Source organism: Trichomonas vaginalis, chromosome IV (genome assembly GCF_026262505.1).
Source record: "Trichomonas vaginalis G3 chromosome IV, whole genome shotgun sequence".
In the NCBI taxonomy this organism is placed as follows: Eukaryota; Parabasalia; order Trichomonadida; family Trichomonadidae; genus Trichomonas; species Trichomonas vaginalis.
The window spans coordinates 13,487,506-13,508,187 of NC_067206.1; the positions used below are offsets into that span (position 1 = coordinate 13,487,506).

The following is a 20,682-nucleotide window of genomic DNA, read 5'->3' on the forward strand; positions in this document are numbered from 1 at the left end:
TTGATAATACTTAAGAAATTTGGTGGTAAAATAATATTTTTATTAGATTTGGAAGCCATAGTCTAATATAATAGATATGAATTCCAAAATAAATCAAAGACTTATAAAATAAAGTTGAAACACATATCAGAAATGCAGTCAGAGAAGTTGATTAAATGAAACATTTTTATAAATAAATAAAAAACAAAAAAATTTAAAAAATTAAACATTAGAAATAGGCATTGGAGTCAATTGATCCAAATTTTCTTCATCATGATTCGTTTCTTCCTCTTCTACATCATCATTTACGAATGTAGCGTTTGTTTTCCTGAAACCTCCTCCAACAAGGGAAATATCTTTAGTTTCTGTTTGATTTTCCTGTTCGTTGTCAATCATTTCGTATCCTGTATCATTGTCAACGATTGTGAAGCCAATTGTCAAGAAAATCTGGACAATTAAAAAGATATTTTCAATTACAAAGCCAACCCAGTAGAAATTGCGTGTTTTCCACATTGTTGCTTCCATTCTCTTCACGCAAAACAATATACATGTTGAAAAATACAAAACTAAATTTAATGTTGTAAATAACACGAAATTATCCTTATGAGCATCAGGATTTCCATCATCTGGTGTATACTCTAAATATATAATGAGTGAAACACTGTAAATTACAATGCTTGCAAAGAAATTTAAATATGGAAAATTATTTCCGTATCCTAGTGTCCAATTTCCAGTTTCAACAGTTGATATCTTATTTACACTGTATGTGCTGATGATTGAAAGGAATAATATCAACAAACTAATGATAAATGAAGAATAATTTGGAAATTCGTACGGTCTTCGTAAATATCGTGTCATAGAGTAAAATAACAAACCTTGTAATAGAGATCTAATGATAGAAGCTATGAAAATAAGGAAATTCAATTGAATTGAATTGAAATTCCATAATAAATAATATATGATGTGTAATAATGAAATTGCACCTAATAGAATTAATGAAGATAACGGAGAAAAGAAAGAAAATGAAAATAATGGACTTTTCATTCTAGAATAGTAATATATCGAAAGAGAAGAAGCAGTAGTAAACAAAAATAGTATGATATGAATGTACATCATATGTTTGAGACGTTTGTCTAATGATTTCGAAGATTTGAAGTCAATTGAACCCGAAATTGTAAAATTGCCATCTCCGCAATTTGCAACTAATGCTGTATAAATATTTGACTCGTTAACTTTATATGTACTATTTATGTTCTCTATAGTAAGACTTGTTGCATTAATTTGTTTCATATTTCTTTTTGAAGAAGATCTCGTTCTTCCATTGCAGGTTCCTTTAACTATATAGCGTGAATATTTTTCCTGTGGGCCTTCAATTATTAGAAATCCTCTTTTGCATGATTTCGAATCACAACAAAAAGGTTGATAGTTATTATTGGCACCAAATATCTCTTTTCGATCTGTTTCTTTATATATTATTACTTCAGCGTAGTCTGTTGCTTTACAGCTGTTGACTATAATTTGATTTTTGATTTCGCCATTGTCTATATATATAAATCTCTCATCTCTCCATGTTGCCGGAAATAGATCATCATTAAATCCGTGTAAATGAGCTTTTGAAACTCCAATCATCTGGATGATGATTTTCAAAAGATTTAACATCAAAAAAATTTGGAAGAAATGATACTATAACTAATTTTTCATTAAATTATGATGTGTCATATCTTTTTTTCATATTATAATGTGCTGATAATCGCATGGCTTGTTATGAAGACAACGGTCTGTAGAAGAGCCGGTTCTCTTGACGTAAAGTCTCTGAAATATTAAAAAGTTCAACATTTTTTTATTGTCAAATTTCTTCTTTCATTTTTGTTGAAGTTCTGTGAATTCCTCATAGTGTTTTAGAAGCCAAAACTGGATAATAGAGACACCAGTGAGGTTAGTATCTCTACCCTTGATTCTTGAATGTTTGACTATATGGATATAAAAAGTATATGAAACATTCAGTTCTTATTTTATATGTTTTGGAAAGGAAACATATCTGATGATACAAAAAGAATTACTTGCAGAATATTAATATTAAAAGATTATTCTTATGGATCATGTTAGTTTTTAAATTAAATTTATTTTTTGTATTACTGATCTATACCTGATGGTAATTGCATACCAAAAAAAAAAAAAAAAAAAAAAAAAAAAAAAAAAAGGTAGTGGGGCTTCCAGGCACTTCGTGCCCTCTAGCCCCGAAGATGTTTAGTATAAAATGAGGTTTTTATATACGGGTCTTCCAGGAGCTTGTCAAGACTTCTTCGTAAAATCAGACAAAAATAATGTTTAGGGTAGAAGGTTAGATATAACCTCTTTTCTAACCTCTTTTCTACCCTCTTGAATTTTCAAGACTTCTTCGTACATGTTTTGTCACTTTTCTGTCACTTTTCAGGAAAAAACATTTTTATTATATATATAAAATGAATTTTACAAAACCACCGTTACCCTTCTTTGGAAATAAGAGTAGATGTAAAGATATTCTATTGAGAGAACTTAAGAAACTACCGAATGGTCTAACATTTGTAGATTTGTTCGGTGGAAGTTTCTATATATCTCATTTGTGCCATACTGTATTTCCTGACTCAAAGATTATATGCAATGACTTCGACAACTATATGAACCGTCTCAAACATATTCCAGACACTAACAAAATATTGAAAGAGTTAAAAGAAAAGATACCTATAGGTAAGATGGAACGTATACCATTAGATAAGAAAAATATTGTGAGAGAGGTTTTGAAAAAAGCAGAATATATAGACTGGGATAGTATATCTGCTAGACTATTATATAGTGGTGCTATAAGAGCTCATGACATTGAAACACTTATGTCAAAAGTTTTATATCTCAACTATACAAATGTTTTCAAAGAGGACATAGAAAAATATATTGAGGGTATAGAGTTTGTGAGATGTCATTGGACAGAGTTGTATGAAAAATATAAAGACAAGGAAAATGTTTTCTTTATAGTGGACCCACCGTTCTATAACACATGGGATTTTCAATACCAAGTAGACTGGACTTTGAGAGACTCTTTAGAAACTTTAGACGTTATACATAACCATCCATGCTTTTACTTTACATCCGATAAAAGTGGTTTGGAAAGTGTCATGAGATGGTTAGAGGACATACATGACTATGAGTTTAGATACGATAAGATAGAATATGAGAGAGGTCCTATAAACTGGAGAAAGTGTCATAACAAAGAAATTTTACTAGTAAGTAAATGTGGTTTGAAATAGGACTACTTGTTTTAGGTTTTTTCCATTGTGTCATTTACTTATTTGACGTGGCAGAAAGATATAGAGAATATGAAGATGAACCAATGCCTGCAAATGTTCAGCATATGTACTCGTAAGAGATATTTTTATCTAATATTAAATGGACGCACAGAACTTAGCGAATGCACAGCAACCTGGACAACCAAACCCAGAGAATATTCCAAATGAAGTTAGAATACAAACTGCAATGGCAAACTATGGTCAAGTGCCAACAGATGTACAAATGCAAACTGCCATGTCAAATGACGCTGCGTTAGGTTTGCCACCATGGTATGCAAATATGAGATGGAAAGAGTTTTATACAAACCCTGAAGTGGGATATAAACAACTCTATGCAGATGACGCGAACACAGGAGTTGACCCAGAGTATGTTTTCTACCAGAGGAGAAATAGAATGTATGAGCTCCAGTTAAAGAATGCTATGGAACTCAGAAGGAAACGTAAGAGACTAGGTGGACATTAGATTTTTACATATAGTAAAATGGGTTTCTTTGGAAGAATAGGAAACTTCTTTCGAAATGTTGGAAGAGGTATATGGAATGGAATAAAAACCGTAGGAAGAGGAATTTGGAACGGAGTCAAAAATATTGGTAAAAGAGTAGGTCAGTTCGTTGGTATTATACCTAAAGACCCTGAACCAGAAGAACAAGCTCCTGTTATACAACAGCCTGAACCTGCACCACAGTCTAGTTGGCAACCAAATCCAACACCTCAACCGTATTAAAAATTATATTTTTACCGTTCGATAGTAGTTGTATATGAAACTAAGTTCTAAGTAAAACGCGTGGTATAATGGAATTATTCTCTTTCTTCCATCTGTTGTAAACCATACTTGAAAGTCTGAAATACTTCCACTTGGTGGTTCGTATAGCTTTGTAGGTTTTTCGTAAAAGTCATTCATCAGACATAAGAAAGAGTTTTGCGCACCAGAAAATGAAGCATGAACTATAATAGCATCTGAGTCGAAAACATTTTCATATGTTCCATTAGGGTTTTCGACTTCATAAAAGTTCGGGTGTACTGGATATTCTGCAGGCTGATTTAACATCCTCAAAAACCTATACCATGCCAAGTTGTTATATTTTGTAGAAATATAAACGTTTTCTCCAAGGTCTTCTATTCTATCGATTTTAACAGTTGCATTTTTCCTGTCATATAAAATATCGAGATGGTACTCTCCTTCGTCAATGTTAAACTGGTTTGCATATTCGATATAGATATCGTTTATTTTTTCTTGAAAAGCTTGAAGAGTTGTTTCTAAGTTTACAAGCAAATTCACTTGTAAAAGTTTTCCCTGTTCAAATTTCTCATACGTACGTTTTTCTTTGTTATAGTATCGAACTTCAAAAGCGACCGTAAATGGGAAACCATGTATGGCTTCTGAAATGAATTTCATTCTACGAAAGCCAATAGCTTTTGTGACGGATGGGTCTCTTAACCATCTTAACGGGTAGTCAAAACGATAGCCTTCATGCTTTACGGTCTCTGTCTCAAACTTTTGACCGACGTTAGTAAAAAGTTCATCTAATGGTTTAGTTGTAGCAACTCTTGAATTTTCTTTTTCTATTGAAAGCATATTTTATCTAGAATAAAAATGTCGAAAGAAACAGCGTCTATGAGAGAAATAAAACACAACCGACAACTCATTTTGCAAGCTCTAAATAAGAACACAACAAACTTTTCAAACTATTCTAAGATATCTGAGTCATTGAAAGAAGGAAACTTAAAACTGACGATAAACCCAATGACAGACGAGTTTCTATTTCAAGACAACAAGAACCATACTGTCTGTGTAAATCCAACAAAAGGAACTTTAAACGAGAAACCTATAGATGAACTTCTTTTGAAAGCAGATGTTGGCAACAAAGCTGACAAAGAGTATGTCATTGAAAAAGTTCAAGAAGAACATGACAGAGCAGATGCAACATATGCAACGAAAGCAGATGTTGACAACAAAGCTGACAAAGAGTATGTCATTGAAAAAGTTCAAGAAGAACATGACAGAGCAGATGCAACATATGCAACGAAAGCAGATGTTGACAACAAAGCTGACAAAACATATGTTGACAATAAAATGTCAAGTGAAGTGACAAGAGCTGAAAACGAATATTCTAAAAAGACTCATACACATACCATTGCAAATATTGCAAACTTACAAGAAACCTTAAACAGGAAAAGTGACGTTGGACATACACATACCATTGCAAATATTACAAACTTACAAGAAACCTTAAACAGGAAAAGTGACGTTGGACATACACATACATCTTCTGAAATAACAGACTTAAACGTTAGCCTTGAAAAGAAAGCAGATAAAACATATGTCAATGAAATATACCAAAGTTTAGTTGGAACAAAAAATATTGAAACTATTGTTGGTGACTTTTCTGTCAATGAAGAAAATAAATATTTTAGATGGCAGTTGGTACAGTCCTTAGAAAATGGTACACGGTATAAACTCATTCCGAAAAATAACAATGAAATGTATGTAAGCTATAAAAAGAACGATGGTACACAAGTTAAAGTTCCATTAGACAACAACTGTTACTTAAACATATATGGAGACGAACAAAAGAAATATTTAAGAGTTTATGAAATGGCAGATATGACATTGCCTGACCCAGCTCCAGCACCATACTATTATGACTATGGAGATGACGAAAGAACACCACATGTAGATGAACAAAAGCTAACATTATATTTAGATTTTTATAGATATAAAAGATATAATGCAATAGAAAAAACGAGAATAGTATACTATTATACAGATGACAGAAATAAATATTATAGTCAAGACTTTACCTACCCTGAAAACATAAGATTATATTATAAAAAATATTCTGACATGAACCAGAAGAAACCTGAAATAGTTGCACTATATTTTAAGTTCAAAAGAGACAATCCTATAATATCTCATATGTTTGATTTAATGAACCCAGTAGGTTCTATTTACACGTCAATGGAAGCAAGAGGTCCTCAAGCAATGTTTGGTGTTGGTGCATGGGAACAAATAGTCGACAGGTTTTTGTATTATGCAAACTCTTCAAAGGAAACAGGTGGAAGTAAAACGATTTCAGGTGAAAACTTACCTGCACATAGTCACTACATAGATTTAAGTACATCTCAAGCAGGTTGGCATAAGCATAGATATTGGGATTGGTCAGGAATGACAAAAGGTAAAGGATATGATGTTAAAGACGACGTGAAGTTTGCTATAAATTGTTACTGGGATGACACTCAGGGAGAAGGAAACCATACACATTTCGTTTCAGGATATACGCAAACAACGGGACAGAGTAAAGACTACATGCCACCTTACATGACAGTTTACGCATGGTATAGAATTGCTTAGTCGTCATTTTCAACTTCTTTAGCATATTCGTCTGGAGTTGTCTTATATTTGTTAGGAACTGTCTTTGAAAGTATACCACCTTGAACTTTGACAAGTTTGAAACGAGGTCTGACAATAGTAGTTTTATCTTCTGCTTGCAGTCTGTACATTTTGCCATGTTTGCCTAAAACTTCATAATATTCTCTTGTATACTTTCTTCTATTTTTACGAACACGAATGTGAGTACCTGTCGAGTTCCCATTGTTGTCATAGTCAATAGTATTTTCATATGGGTCGCGTTTAGGTATTTCTATTTTTACTTTGTCACCTTTCTTAAGTTTGAAGCCTGGCATTCTTTCTTGTTTGTCTCTTTTGACTAAACTATTAAATATATAGTCTTTCTCTAAGTCGGGGTTGTTTTTCATTTCTTCAGGGGAGTGGTTTCCCAAACCTTTTTGTTTACGGCTATTGTAAATATTTAAAACTTGTCTCATCTTTGCCATGGAGAAGTGTCTATATTTGTCGTCATATGACATTTCATCTACCTCACCACCTTGTGGTTGGTTTAAGTCTCTTAAGATTTTTATACAACTGTCAATGACACCAAGAGCAGAATGGTTTTGGTCGACAATGAAATATTGGTTTACATTTTTTGAACGCAGATAGTTTTTAATATCGTCTGATTTGAAAGAACTTTCACAGTCAGACGTCAGTTTTGTTGGATGGTATTTGTCAACGAATATTGTCAAAGCTGCTAAGATATCTAAAATATTTTTGGACTGTAATGGTATGGCTTCACAGTATCTTGTGTTTTGACCGACAAATATTAGCCAGTATGGTGGTCCATCTTCTCTATACCTCGGAATGTTTTCCAAGATATCCATAAACCAAGCATTTGGTGTTGAACTAAAGATTTTTATCATGAGTGCTTTCTTTGTCGCTTTAGAAACATAGGGGTCCTTGTTTGGATTCGTCATTTTTTACCCTATAAGAAATGGGTTTATTTGGCGCATTAGCAGGAGTTGCATCCAGATTTTTGCCCGCAGTGGGAACACTAGCCAGAGGTGCATTTGGAATTGGAAGGAAGATTTTGAGTACATTAGGTATACTTAAAGAGAAAGCACAACCTATTATACAAACTGTACAGAAAGGTTGGGAGGTAGCACGAGATGCAGCAAATCTTATTCCAAATCCTGAAACAAGAGGAAAAGTTCAAGGATGGATGGACAATGTAGGAAGAGAAGCAGGAAACTACTATAACAAAGCAAATGACTACTATAACCAAGCAGGACACTATATGGACCAAGGTGAAAGATTCTTTAACAGAGGATATAACCATGCACAACAGTGGGTAAACAACAACCAACCTCAACCGCCTCAAACTTGGGGAATGTAAATTTTTTTACTGAGATGAAATGAACAATACAGCATTGAGACAAATGGGTTCAAGATGGATTTGTCGACTTCCAGCAGTTACACAACGTGTTTGTCAAGTTCTTCCTATACCTCAGGAAGTTTTAGACCGACTTAAAAAACCTAAACAACCAGTTGAAAACAAACCAAACTAAATTTTTTTACTGAGATGAAATGACCGAAGAAGTTGAAACGGTAGATTTGACACCACAAACAAAAAGTTCAGAACCATTGTCAAAACCTGTCAAAGAACTTACAGATGAAGAGAAAAATTCAATAATAGAAAGTGCCAGGTCTGGAAATACAAACCCTAACTACAAAGTCACTTTTCATAGAAATGGAACGGCTAGTATCTCAAAAAAGAAACAGACTCTCACAAATAAAATATTGAAGTCTGAAGGAGCTTTCGAGACAACAGATGGAAAAGTTTACTTCACTGACCAACAGTTCATTATAGAACATCTCATTGACTTAGAGTCGAAATATTCTAAACTTTACAACAAACACAAAAAGTTGAAAGGAAAACAAAAACAAATGGCATATGATATTTATGAAGATGTTGACGACACAACTGTTCCTGCAAGTGAAGTAAAGTCAGAGGAACCAAAAAGTGACGAAAAACCGATAGAAGAAGGTGAGCCAAAAACTGAAGATAAACCAAAACCAAAGTTTAGTTTCCAAACTAAACCAAGTCAACCTTCATTAGCTGGTATGGGTTGGCGTCAAAGACTTTTGGTAGCTGGTGGCTATGTTAAGTAAAGAAAACCATATATTTTTTAAAATATATTTTTTTATTTTATTTGAAATGTACGCCGAGTTTGTTGGAAAAGACTGTTGGAAAACTTGTTTGTTAGATGAGAAATATGAAATTCACTGTTGTGAGTCATTTGAAGTCAGAAACAAAGAGACAAAAAGAGTTTTAAGCGGATGGGAGGGAAATAAAGGATATGCTATTATGAAGATGAGTGGAAAACACTATCCTAAACATGTTGTCATTGCAACTCATTTTATACCGAACCCTAACAATTTACCTTTTGTAGACCATATAAACCATATAAGAAACGACAATAGACTTGAAAACTTGCGTTGGGTCACTTGTTCTGAAAACAATAAGAACAAAAGCAAATTTGGAGATATAGTATTCGAATTTGTCGACGAACTAGAAGATGAAGCAATTGAAATTACAGACTATGGCAAGCATACGTTTGAGTTTTACTACTATAGCGAAGAACAGGACTCTTTCTACTTTTATACCGGCGTAAACTATAGGAAATTACAAGTATGTTTTACTAAGGAAGACTATGCTTTTGTAAACGCTAGAGATACAGATGGAAAAAACGTTAGACTATATCTTAACAAATTCAAGAAGCTATATGGCATACCATTTTAAAACATTTATTTTAAACCATACCATTTTAAAACATTTATTTTAAACCATATATTTTAAAACATTTTTTTTAAAACAGTATATTTTTACATATATTAAATGTTTCAGGTTGAAAAACAAAGAACAAAAGTAGCAGATACAAAACCGTTAGACTATATCTTCACAAACGCCGGTATGACTATTTCAGATGAAGAAATTTCATCCGGTGCTTACAGGTTTGACTTTCCAATTCGTTGGCTTCAAAGTCCTTCAGATGCAAAGGCAATAGGATTTAGAAGAGTTTTGTTTTCAAAAAGAACTAACGCGTTTATGTTTGCGGTATATTTTCATGGTCAGTATAGAGGTCATGATGGTCTACTAGACAAATTTGATGAAATGAGAATCTTTACAGTTCGTTCAGACGAAAATCTTGAAAAAACTCTAAATGACTTTCAAACTCAAATAAACAAATACTACTGGGAATTTCAAGAAAAATACGATTCTTTACTAAATGGAACATACTATCTGAAACTAGAATATGACAAGATGAACTCCACAGTTTCATTTCAAAGGATTGAAAATAACCCTCCAAGAGATACACAGTTTTTATTTTGGCAAGTAGACAAACGTTCTTGGGCACAATTTCTTCGGTTACTAAACCAGAACGAACCATTACCACCTGACGGTCCGTTCTGGTTTATACGCCCACCAACAGATTTGACAGTTTATAGAAACGTGTTTGACCCTCAAAATGTTATGTGTCATGCAAGTTTTAGTTCAAGCAACAATAGTTTTCTTTGTATTGGTAAGGACTTTTATGACTTTGCTTCTAAATTTTACGAACCACCGAGTAACAGTTTCTCTGACTTTCAAGTTTGGTTCACAACAAATGGTGTGCAACATATTGTTCCATTGTACTACGACTTTTATCTCGAATTGTCTTTCATATATAACTACGGAGAAGTGCTGAAAAAGTATTGAAAAATGAGTTTTGGTTAGATGTTTTTTTAGGTGTGCCTATGTGCCTATGTGCCTCGGTCATTTTAACTTCTCTGAAAAAGTGTGACAACACGACATTTTGACAACATCGTAGAAAACACACAAAACTCTTGAATTTTGTATAAAAAAAAGCAACCCGCGGAATTCCGGCGGTTGGTATATTCTTCACAAAATGCTTGTTTTGAGGTCGAGCCACTTTTGGCTCCACCGTATTTTTCAACCAAAACTCATGAATTTACACCAAAAAATATATTTTAGGTGGAACCAGGTCACCAGGTCACCAGGTAATTTTAACTTCTCTGAAAAAGCGAGACAACATGACATTTTGACAACATCGTAGAAAACACACAAAACTCTTGAACCTTGTATAAAAAGCAACCGTCGGAATTCCGGCGGTTGGTATATTCTTCACAAAATGCTTGTTTTGAGGTCGAGCCACAAACGGATGTCCGACGGTTAAGCCACAAACGAATGTCCGACGGTTAAGCCACAAACGAATGTCCGACGTACCACCAAAAAATATTTTTTTATTTTTATTGTAAGAACAGAAATGTCAGTCGAAGCAAAAACGTTCACGAACAAATCTAATGGCGAAACATTCACAAAAGGCACTTACAACGGTATTGAAGTCTTACGTAGAGACAAGGATGGTTATATAAATGTAACAAATATGTGTCAGCAGTTTAGGAAAGACTTTAGAAGGTTGTTGGAAAATAAGTCCTGGGAAGAGTATTTTAAGGCATTTTGTGAAGAATATACCACCCCGCGGAATTCCGCGGGTTGCTTTTTATACAATGTTAATGCAGGAATTCCCGATGAAATCAAACAGGTTAGAGGAATGTATGTAGACCCAAGACTCGTAAACTATATTGCAATGTGGGCTTCTCCAAAATATTGCATAGCAGTTGGAAAAATTCTGGACTCCATAGACAAGAAAGTTCATGAGAAGTTAGATGAAGAAGAACTTGAAGATACAGTAGAGAATGCAAAACCTTTGTTTGAAGAAGAAGTTAGAAAAATGCATGAAAAACAAATAGAACATGAACGTGAGATATGTTCTGGTTATAGAGACTCTCCATACGAACTAGACCAATGGGAACAAGAAGATTTAAAGAGAGAATTTAGAGAATATGAACTCGCTAAGATAACATTAGAAGCTGCAGAAGAGAAGTTAAAAGCTTGGGGTTGTTTTGTACAAAAATATTGTGAGTAAATGAACCATTTTGTTGCTGAATTCAATAAAAATATATTTTAGGGTAGAAGGTTAGATATAACCTGTCTTCTACCCTCTTTTCTACCCTCTTGAATTTTCATGATTTCATCGTAAATGTTTTGTCAAGACTTCTTCGTACATGTTTTGTCAAGACTTCTTCGTACATGTTTTGTCAAGACTTCTTCGTACATGTTTTCTAACCTCATGAGTTTTCCCGAAATAAAAAATAAAGTTGGTTTTTTTAAAAAAATATTTTTTTATTTTTATTGTAAGAACATGTTAGCAACAACAGCACCAAACTCGTTAGTCATGAACCCAACTTCAATGTTAGTAGAGATGAAAAGCTTCATTCCTTCTTCATATACTTTTGAGACAGAAATCCAGAAGATAAAGCAAGAACTTTTAACAAGTACTTTGGACTGTTGTGCGAAAGATGAACAAAATGAACAGTATCTTTATGAAATGCAGGATATTATTGACCATCTACCTAAACTTCCTGAAATCCAACAACAAAAGCTTACTATTCCAGAATTCGATGAAATAGAAGTCAAAGCAACTGACTCAGTAGAAATAAAGAAGTTCATACGAAAGGTAAACTATGAGTTTCTTGGATTTCATTGCAACCACAAAGTCATGGACAAAGATTGCGATATGGTATATAAGAACATCTCTGACATATATAAATCTGGGGAGTTTAAGACCTACGACAACTTTGTTTCGTTAGCTGCAAAATGTGTATGGCAGATAAGAGATAAAGATAGAAGAGGTAAGATATGGAATGAACAGATAAAACCAACTGCTTCAGATTTAAAGAAAACCATTGACGCCTTGGTTGTTTTAGCAGGTAAGGTTTCAGAATATAACGCAAAGTTGAACCCACAATGTTCTAAATGTAAAGCAGCAATGAGGAAATATAACTACTCCGTCAAAGAGATAGAACGTATGAGAAACGACTATGCAGACTTAAAGACAGAAATGTCAAACAATGAGTTTGAAACAGTTGGAAAGATAGACAATGACACCAAAGTGGTTAGAATAGGTGATTTAAACGTAAGATACTCAAAGAAATACAACAAATATTCTTTGTCAGACATTTTATCTCCATCTGGAAAGAAAGCAAAGGACTGGGTTAGAATTGCTTCTACTCAGAAAATTTTGACAAGAAATCCTGAGCTTATGATATCGGTAAGATTCTATGGAACTACAGCATATCTTATAGACAAAAGTCTTATACCAATAGTTTTGTTATGGATTGACCCAGTTGTTGGATATAACTTCATAACATATGGTTTATTCGACTCAGAACGTTGCAGTGCAGTGAAGGCTTACTTTACATCGTTCAGAAACCGAAGGACTTCAACACAAAAAGATATAAGATAGGAAGGACATATAATATAACTCTAAGATATGACAGTACAGTCAATAGAGTCAAGGTTGTGTTAGTTAACGATATGAGAGCTGCTGAAACAGAACTACTGAAAAGTTTGAGAAAATGTATGGTGCTCCCATAAAAGGTAAAGAAACGTTTGAAGTAGATGAGATAGATAAAGCTATAAAATTATTTGACGAAGTTGCTGAAAAATACATGTAAAAATAACGTTTACCATGTAAAACGCTTATAAAATAACTGGGGTAGAAAAGAGGGTAGAAGACAGGTTATATCTAACCTTCTACCCTAAAATATATTTTTGCTGAATTCAGCACAAAAATCTGAGTAAAATGGCATAAGATTGCTTACCATGTAAAACCGAGAGAAGAGATTCCGTACGAAAACAGTGAAGCACAGCGAGTAGGTAAGAAAACGTAGTCGCCAAAACTCTATGAAAATCGTGAAAATTCTCTAGACCGTTTTTTTCCCTACTCGCCAAAACTCTATGAAAATCATGAATTTCCTTAAGATACAAGATAGAAAAAATAAAGTTAATTTTATTTTTTTTTATTTTTTTATTTTGTATGTAAAGACAGATATGTCAACAACAGAGAACACAACAACTGCTATCGTTCATGAAGCTATAAATGAAGAATATGAGTACATACAGTTTAACAAACAACTCCGTCTCATTCGTTCGGTCAAAGATGACATGTACCAAATGCAAAGTATTTTGACAGCATGTTTTGCTCCAGATACTAAGAAACCACAAGACTGGTTTAGGAACCAAAGCACACAAGAATTTTTGAGCGAAGCACAGCGAGACATACTTTTTTCTGAAAACAGTGAAGAACAGCGAGTAAGTAAAAAATCTTACTCGCCAAAACTCTATGAAAATCGTGAAAAATTGCCAAACGGTTTGAGAGGATATTATGTACATAGACTTCTTGTAAATGCTGTTGCAATGTGGGCTTCGCCTCGTTATGCTTGGAATATTTACAGACTTCTTGACGAAATTCACAGACAAGAACGTGAAGAGCTAGAGAACAAGCTTGAAGCAAAAGACAAAAGCATTCAGAAAAGAATACCACGTTCGGTACCAAAAGGAAAGGAAAAGAACTATAAGTATATGATTTACACTGAAGAGATGGAAAATGAAGAAGACAGAGATATGGTTATGTTGCATTTAGTCAGAAGAAACAACAAAAGCTTTTACGACCTTGCTAAGATTTACAAATCTGACAGAAATTGGTTCTATCGCGAAAACTTACCGATTTCAATGACACCAAATGAAGATGTTAAACAGATAGTTCAAGATACGTTACCTCAAACACACTATGATATGAAAGGTTGTACAATACTTACCTTCAAAGAAGATTTGCCATTGTTAAAGGAAAAAATAACAGAGTATTTTGACAACTTCAAACAAGCAGAGTAAATGAACCATTTATTTTTCAAGCTTGCCTTTTACATTCTGCCTGAGGAAGTCTTTAACAAGCTCGTTAATTTCAATTAGATAAATTGCTTCGTCTAAGGGGTCAAGCTCCATACTGAGTCAGTACAATATTGTACTTTTTCAAGACAATGTTGTATAAATTCAGTACAATATTGTACTTTTTCAAGACAATGTTGTATAAATTCAGTACAATATTGTACTTTTTCAGAACAATGTTGTATAAATTCAGTACAATGTCTCTCAAATTTGAGTACAGCTGTACTTTTTCAGAACAAGTCTTGAACTTTTTCAGAACAATGTTGTACTTTTTCAGAACAATGTTGTACTTTTTCAAGACAATTGTTTGTACTTTTTCAAGACAATATTGTACTTTTTCAAGACAATGTTGTACTTTTTCAAGACAATATTGTACTTTTTCAAGACAATGTTGTATAAATTCAGTACAATATTGTACTTTTTCAGACAATGTTGTATAAATTCAGTACAATATTGTACTTTTTCAGAACAATGTTGTATAAATTCAGTACAATGTCTCTCAAATTTGAGTACAGCTGTACTTTTTCAGAACAAGTCTTGAACTTTTTCAGAACAATGTTGTACTTTTTCAGAACAATGTTGTACTTTTTCAAGACAATGTTGTACTTTTTCAAGACAATATTGTACTTTTTCAAGACAATATTGTACTTTTTCAGAACAAAGACGGTTAAGACACAAACGAATGTCCGACGTTCCTCTTCCTGAATGTCTTCCAAAGCCAGAAGAACCGACAGCCCCAGCACCACAACAGACTAAGACTCAAACTCTTTATTTTTCAAGCTTGACTTTTTACAATTTGAACTTTGTTTCGCGTAGATGTGAATTCTGAAAGAAGTATGAGGGTCTTGTATGACTTTGTACTTCTCCCATAGTTCATGTCTGTCAAACTTACCTGCCATGGACTCTTTCATAAGTTCCATGAAATCGTCTTCGGACAATCCAGGGAAAAGTATGATATCAGTAAGTATTCTTTTAACATCCTTACTTAAACTCTTTGCTGTCTGTACACATATACGACTGAGATGTTAAAGTGTCTGAGCTTCTTAAGAATTCGACACATGTCTTGTTCTCTTTCTTTAACAAAGGATGAGAAGCAAAGTCATCTAAGATAAGAAGACATCTATGAGGGTATGTCTTCCAATCGTAAGATTGCAATTTCTTCGAAATGTATTCTATCTCTTTCTGTTTGTTTCTGAAGTGTTTCTTCTCTAATATTCTCTGCATTTCCTCATTTGGGTCTTTAAACTTAGAATTATATACTCATTTATAGCATTATACTTCAAAACTCTTCTTTGGTACTTCTTTATCCAATCTAACAACTCAGTATCCTTTATACATACTAACTTAGACTTCTTTATAATATCTTTGAACGAATTTACGGTTTGGTCAAATTGACCAGAAGTACTACAAATGAACTAACTCATAGAATGGTTCTTCTCATCTAGTTCTTGTTGTTGTGCAGCCATTTTAAGATAAGTGAAAGTCTTACCCGACCCAGGTGGTGCAATTAGACCTGTTATACCATTCTGAGCAAATAGGAACTTGTCATGTATGGGTTTTATCTGAGCATTTTCTAACTTCCTCTTGTTCTTGTTTAAAACATTCTCAAATTTCTTGTCAATGTCAGCAAACTTTTTTTCTAACATATTTTTAGAAAAATTAAAAATTTTATCTTTTAGAAATGTCTAGCGATTTCGCTATCTATATTCGAGACAACTTTTCGACAGCAAAACATCTGTAGACCATAAAATCTTACATAGTGTAAACAAGAAAGGTGAATTTGTTCTAAAGTTCTGTTCTGGAATATGACAAGAACCATAAAACATTAGGCAGAGAAGTCTTTAAGTTTGTCAATGACAGACTTGTTGACAGAGATGACGCCTCTTGGAGAGATGAAGTCCAACAAAAGTTCTTAGAATGCAAAGAAGACACATGCGCTGTTCTTGAAGATGAAATAGAAAACAGAATAGAAGAGCTATTAAAGGACAAAGAACTTTTACATAAATATGGTTCTGAGAAATTTGACATAACTCCACCAGAAAAGAAGAAGAAGAGAGAGAAAAGAAAAGAAGTAGAAGAGAAGAAAGACCAGAGCCAGAGCCAGAGAAAAAAGAATTTGACATGTAAAAATAAAATTTTATTTTTAGAACATTTCTGGGTCAATGTCAATGTTCTCTTCCTCTTTAGGAGCAAACACTGGCTTAGACTCTAAAATCTTTTTACCCAATTTACCTGAACTTCAACTATCTTAGACTCATAATATTCATAGTCGTCTGCTTTCTTTGGTTCATAAGGTATAACAAGTTTGTATGCTTTGCCTTCTTAAGTTTGAAACCTTCTGTCAAAATTTTCTTTGACTGCTCAACACCTTCTCAATGTCTAAGTCTTCAAATTTCGCACCATTTTTAGTCACAATAGCAAACTTAACTGGTTCGATGTTCCAAACTTTGTCAAATGTAGACTTTTCAAAATGTAGAAGTAAACATTCAAATATGTGAATGGTCTAGTTCTTCTTTGACTTCTGTCATGTACTTTTACTGAAATATATTTTCGTCATCTTTTCTATCGGATAAAAAAATATTTTTTTAAATTTACTCAGAAAAATTTTTTCTTTGTATTACGCCGTTCTGTATGTCTAAAAGATTTTTGACATTTGCCAAGAATGTTCGTTTAGATGCTGTCATATAACCATTCTTGACAATTTGTTTATACGAGTCGTACAAAGACCTTCATCTAAACACTCAAAGTTAGTCTCATCTATAAACAGTTCATATACACTCTTGTTTGCTTCTAACAATGTTTGTCTTTCTTCGGTATGTGGAATTTGTCTTGGATTGAACTTAGAAATATCTAATGTCATGAAATATGAGAACAAGTGGTTGTAAAAGTTAGGTGTCAAAGTTTCTGCTAAGTCGTCAAAATATTCTGTATCTTGCATATAGCTTCTGACGTTCTGACAACTACATATCTTCTGTCAGAACTTTCTAACTTCATCGGAACGGCGTTGTTTGAAACCATGATGAAATTTGCAACATTTTCACAAACTCTTTGGTCTTTATATTTTCTTTCAACAACTCCAACTTTGTCTTTATAAGACTCTTCAAAGCATCTGAGTTTAAAACCTTTGTTGTATCTATACTTTGAAGTTCGTACATACTATAAGTTTCATATTCTCTATTGAGAGTTAAATTTACCGCAGATGTTTTCTAAGTTTGTCATATTAGGTTCGAATAGCCCTCTAACAGTTTGCACAAAATATCTGTAAAGAATAAGTTGTTCTTACCAGTTCCTTGTTTCCAATTATAATGAGAGCAGTTTCATTTTAGCACTTGGATGTTGTAAGATGTTTGCAAACCAACATAAGATATACTCATAAACCTTTTCGTTTCCATTGCATATAATTTCTTTGACATGGTCTAACCAAGCTTCTATAATATTTTCTTTCCATTCTACTTGTTCATATTTATATCCAGTGAAGATAGAATAGAAGTTTGGAGAAGGTGTATAGAACTTTATACCTCGAACTGAAAAATCTTCTAACTTTGACAATAAGATATCCCAAGCATCTAACATCTTCATACCAACTTGTACGACTTTTATTTTCTTAAGTTTCTGTCTACATTCTTGTTCTGAAACTATGGTTGCTCTTGGTTTGTTAAAGACAACATCCCATTCTTTCATGACATAACATTCTGGGGCAGAGTCGACATAAATGACTAAACGTTTCAAATTCTCGACTGCTTTGTTATAGTCTCTAAATGGACACATATTTCTGAACGCTTGGAAGTCATAAAAATCTGAAACGTCTATTCTGTACATTTTTATAAAAATAAAAAAAATATTTTTTTTATTCTTGACTTTGTTGTTGCATTTGTTCCATTTGTTGCATTTGTTGTTCTTGAGCTATTTGTTGTTGAAGTTGTTCTTGTAGTACAATACTTTCACCAGTTGCATCTTCCAATTCGAAACTTTCTGCCGTCATTGACAAATACATAGGACATAAAAGTTTTACAGGAACAAAGTTTGCGTCAACTAAGGTTAAGTTTATGTTTGCTAAAGTGTTTGAGTTTACTAAAGCTGAAAACTCTGCATTCGAATGAACAATAGGCAAACCAGCAGAGAAAGTGTTGTTTATACGCATGAGTATCTTTTGGTCATAGTAGTTTCTGTCGACATTCGAATAACACTTTGAACCTAAGTTTGAAACAATATATAAAATAGGTGTACTTAAAGTCAATGGAATAGACAAACCTTGTATGACACCTTTTCCTGTTATAGGAAATTGTTGGTAGTAAAAACCAGATATAAGTTTTGTATTATAGCTCATATCGTTTATACTAAACTCAGTCGGACATCCAAACATAATGAAACCTGCTCTAGTTGCAGCACATGTTACATCCGTCCTTAAAGTATTAAATAAGTCAACAAAACCTGTTGGTGGTATATCTGAGTAAGTATCTTCAAAGAAGTATTTTTTACCATTCACAACAACAAAGTCTTCTGGTGTCAAAAGAGCAAAACAGGCTTTAGTCGTCATTGTGTTTAAAGTTAGTTTACAATACCGTCCTTGAGGACTTTGTAAGTTTGTTGTTATAGAATTATATGACTCAGGGTTTTTAGTCGTAATAGTATAAACCACTATGTCTTCTGCCATTTACATATATTTAAAAGTTTTTCTGAAAGTGGAGAAGAACTTCATCTAAACTTTCACATGGCGTTTCTTGAAGTTCTCTGTCTAAGAAGTTCAAATATTTTGTAAAGACATAGAACTTTCCTTTGTCTACACGAACAAACAAAACAGGGTCTTTCATATCGTTCAAAAGCGTGTAAAGTCCTTTACATGAAATAAAGTCTATATTGTTTTTCTTCAAACATCTTTCAAGAAGTTTTGACATTTTTACTTAGCAAGTAAATTTTAATGAAATGTTGTGGTCGTCAAATATTTTTATGACGTCTGGGAAACTATATTTTAAGTTCAACGTTTCACCTCCTTTCATAACGTATATCTTGTCAATGACATTATATGAAACACCACAGCAAGCAATGTCGGGTTCTATTTCTTTGATGTTTATATCGTCTGCCTCTGTCAAAAGTTTCAATAGTTCTTTCAAAACTTCATGAGGTGCGATGACATATGAGTTCACTTTTACAGGGTTGTGCTCAACCAAGTTTAACATTATACCCAAAGCCTGACAAATCTTCTCCTGAGTTTTAAGTTTGTCTTTAAGTTGTTGGTAGTCGTTTCGAATATCTGCAACAGAACTTAAGTCTCTGCTAACTTCAGGATATGTTGGTTGTTCTTTTACAGGAACTATTGTTATACCATCTTCGTCTTCGTATGGTTTCCCCACTTCAACATCTCTTTCTTTGACATTGACAACAACACTTTGACTGTTTGTTTGAGTTGGTGAATTTAACTTCACATCTGCCACCGCCATTAAACCTTTTGAAACACTCACGCTTCTATTTTTCGGAAATGACATTTTACTTAGAATAAAAAGATGGACGTATTTGAGTATCTCTTCGAATTGAAGCAAAACAAAGTTTACACACACAAACAATACAAGTTCATTGACAGAGTAGTTCTTTACACAAACAATGGAAAATGTTATAGAATAGCAGTCTTTGCTGAACCAAAATATTTTCATAAAGCAAAGAAAGTTGGTATAACCGAGATGGTGAAAGTTCTTGAAGCAGACAAAAATATAACAACAAAACTGACCGATATTTCTAAAGGAAAGTTTATAATACAATATTATATCAAAACTGGCGTACTGTCAATATTTGACGGAGAGAAGTCAGTTCAAGAACAACTTACTGACCTGCTGCCAAAATCTGCTCGATGGAAGCTGTCGTTATACCAATCTGAGGAGCCCCAGCAGGTTTCATCGAACGAATCTTCAAAAGAGCATCTTCCGTGAAAAGTGCTATTGGTTTTGTAAACTTCTTTGCTCTCAGTTCATTTGGACCGTCTCTGTCACCAGTATATTGTATTTGAACTGTACCAACAGTTGAAATACCACCCATAAAGTCTTCTGAGTCAGCAAATGGAATGCCAAGCCAAAAGTTTGAACGGTCTCCATTTGTATATTGAGTGTTTTGAGCTCCTGTATGGGTCCATACTTTCACATATGGCATAATAGAACTTTGCATTTCAGGGTTAATGGTTGTTGTGAAGTTGTTGTTAAAGTTCATAGCAT

At 33.4% G+C, this 20,682-nt stretch overlaps 12 protein-coding genes and 1 pseudogene across 13 annotated transcripts, besides 2 other annotated features; 10 read left to right on the top strand and 3 right to left on the bottom strand.

Annotated features, from left to right (window-relative positions):
- Positions 1-147: 147 nt before the first annotated feature.
- On the bottom strand, positions 148-1,914 carry TVAGG3_0084870 (uncharacterized protein; the record flags this gene model as incomplete). Its single annotated transcript, XM_001302412.1, has 1 exon — positions 202-1,638. The coding sequence occupies one exon, from the start codon at positions 1,636-1,638 to the stop codon at positions 202-204; it is 1,437 nt and encodes a 478-aa protein (XP_001302413.1).
- Positions 1,915-2,149: 235 nt separating this feature from the next.
- Positions 2,150-2,249: a terminal%2Cinverted (terminal inverted repeat of Maverick-3 transposon ID:TVAGG3_0084880).
- Positions 2,150-20,682: part of a mobile genetic element that runs on past the window's edge.
- On the top strand, positions 2,442-3,260 carry TVAGG3_0084890 (phage tail repeat-like family; the record flags this gene model as incomplete). The annotated part of the gene is made up of 1 exon (XM_051222204.1): positions 2,442-3,260. One exon carries the CDS (start codon positions 2,442-2,444, stop codon positions 3,258-3,260), a length of 819 nt encoding a protein of 272 aa, XP_051107190.1.
- Positions 3,400-3,762, top strand: TVAGG3_0084900 (uncharacterized protein; the record flags this gene model as incomplete). Its single annotated transcript, XM_001302413.2, has 1 exon — positions 3,400-3,762. The coding sequence occupies one exon, from the start codon at positions 3,400-3,402 to the stop codon at positions 3,760-3,762; it is 363 nt and encodes a 120-aa protein (XP_001302414.2).
- Positions 3,781-4,023, top strand: TVAGG3_0084910 (serine threonine-protein phosphatase family; the record flags this gene model as incomplete). Its single annotated transcript, XM_001302414.2, has 1 exon — positions 3,781-4,023. The coding sequence occupies one exon, from the start codon at positions 3,781-3,783 to the stop codon at positions 4,021-4,023; it is 243 nt and encodes an 80-aa protein (XP_001302415.2).
- TVAGG3_0084920 (uncharacterized protein) lies at positions 7,625-8,026 on the top strand (the record flags this gene model as incomplete). Its single annotated transcript, XM_051222205.1, has 1 exon — positions 7,625-8,026. The coding sequence occupies one exon, from the start codon at positions 7,625-7,627 to the stop codon at positions 8,024-8,026; it is 402 nt and encodes a 133-aa protein (XP_051107191.1).
- Positions 8,046-8,198, top strand: TVAGG3_0084930 (uncharacterized protein; the record flags this gene model as incomplete). The annotated part of the gene is made up of 1 exon (XM_051222206.1): positions 8,046-8,198. The coding sequence occupies one exon, from the start codon at positions 8,046-8,048 to the stop codon at positions 8,196-8,198; it is 153 nt and encodes a 50-aa protein (XP_051107192.1).
- TVAGG3_0084940 (phage tail repeat-like family) lies at positions 8,218-8,802 on the top strand (the record flags this gene model as incomplete). The annotated part of the gene is made up of 1 exon (XM_051222207.1): positions 8,218-8,802. The coding sequence occupies one exon, from the start codon at positions 8,218-8,220 to the stop codon at positions 8,800-8,802; it is 585 nt and encodes a 194-aa protein (XP_051107193.1).
- TVAGG3_0084950 (uncharacterized protein) lies at positions 10,959-11,519 on the top strand (the record flags this gene model as incomplete). The annotated part of the gene is made up of 1 exon (XM_051222208.1): positions 10,959-11,519. A coding segment is annotated over one exon (561 nt), but the record flags the coding sequence as incomplete, so codon positions are not given.
- On the top strand, positions 11,898-12,199 carry TVAGG3_0084960 (organellar and viral DNA polymerase type B; the record flags this gene model as incomplete). The annotated part of the gene is made up of 1 exon (XM_051222209.1): positions 11,898-12,199. A coding segment is annotated over one exon (302 nt), but the record flags the coding sequence as incomplete, so codon positions are not given.
- TVAGG3_0084970 (KilA, N-terminal/APSES-type HTH, DNA-binding family) lies at positions 13,589-14,376 on the top strand (the record flags this gene model as incomplete). Its single annotated transcript, XM_051222210.1, has 1 exon — positions 13,589-14,376. A coding segment is annotated over one exon (788 nt), but the record flags the coding sequence as incomplete, so codon positions are not given.
- On the bottom strand, positions 15,258-15,948 carry TVAGG3_0084980 (annotated as a pseudogene). Its single transcript has one exon. A coding segment is annotated over exon 1 (691 nt).
- TVAGG3_0084990 (protein of unknown function, DUF4106 family) lies at positions 19,384-19,920 on the bottom strand (the record flags this gene model as incomplete). Its single annotated transcript, XM_051222211.1, has 1 exon — positions 19,384-19,920. One exon carries the CDS (start codon positions 19,918-19,920, stop codon positions 19,384-19,386), a length of 537 nt encoding a protein of 178 aa, XP_051107197.1.
- TVAGG3_0085000 (uncharacterized protein) lies at positions 19,984-20,403 on the top strand (the record flags this gene model as incomplete). Its single annotated transcript, XM_051222212.1, has 1 exon — positions 19,984-20,403. One exon carries the CDS (start codon positions 19,984-19,986, stop codon positions 20,401-20,403), a length of 420 nt encoding a protein of 139 aa, XP_051107198.1.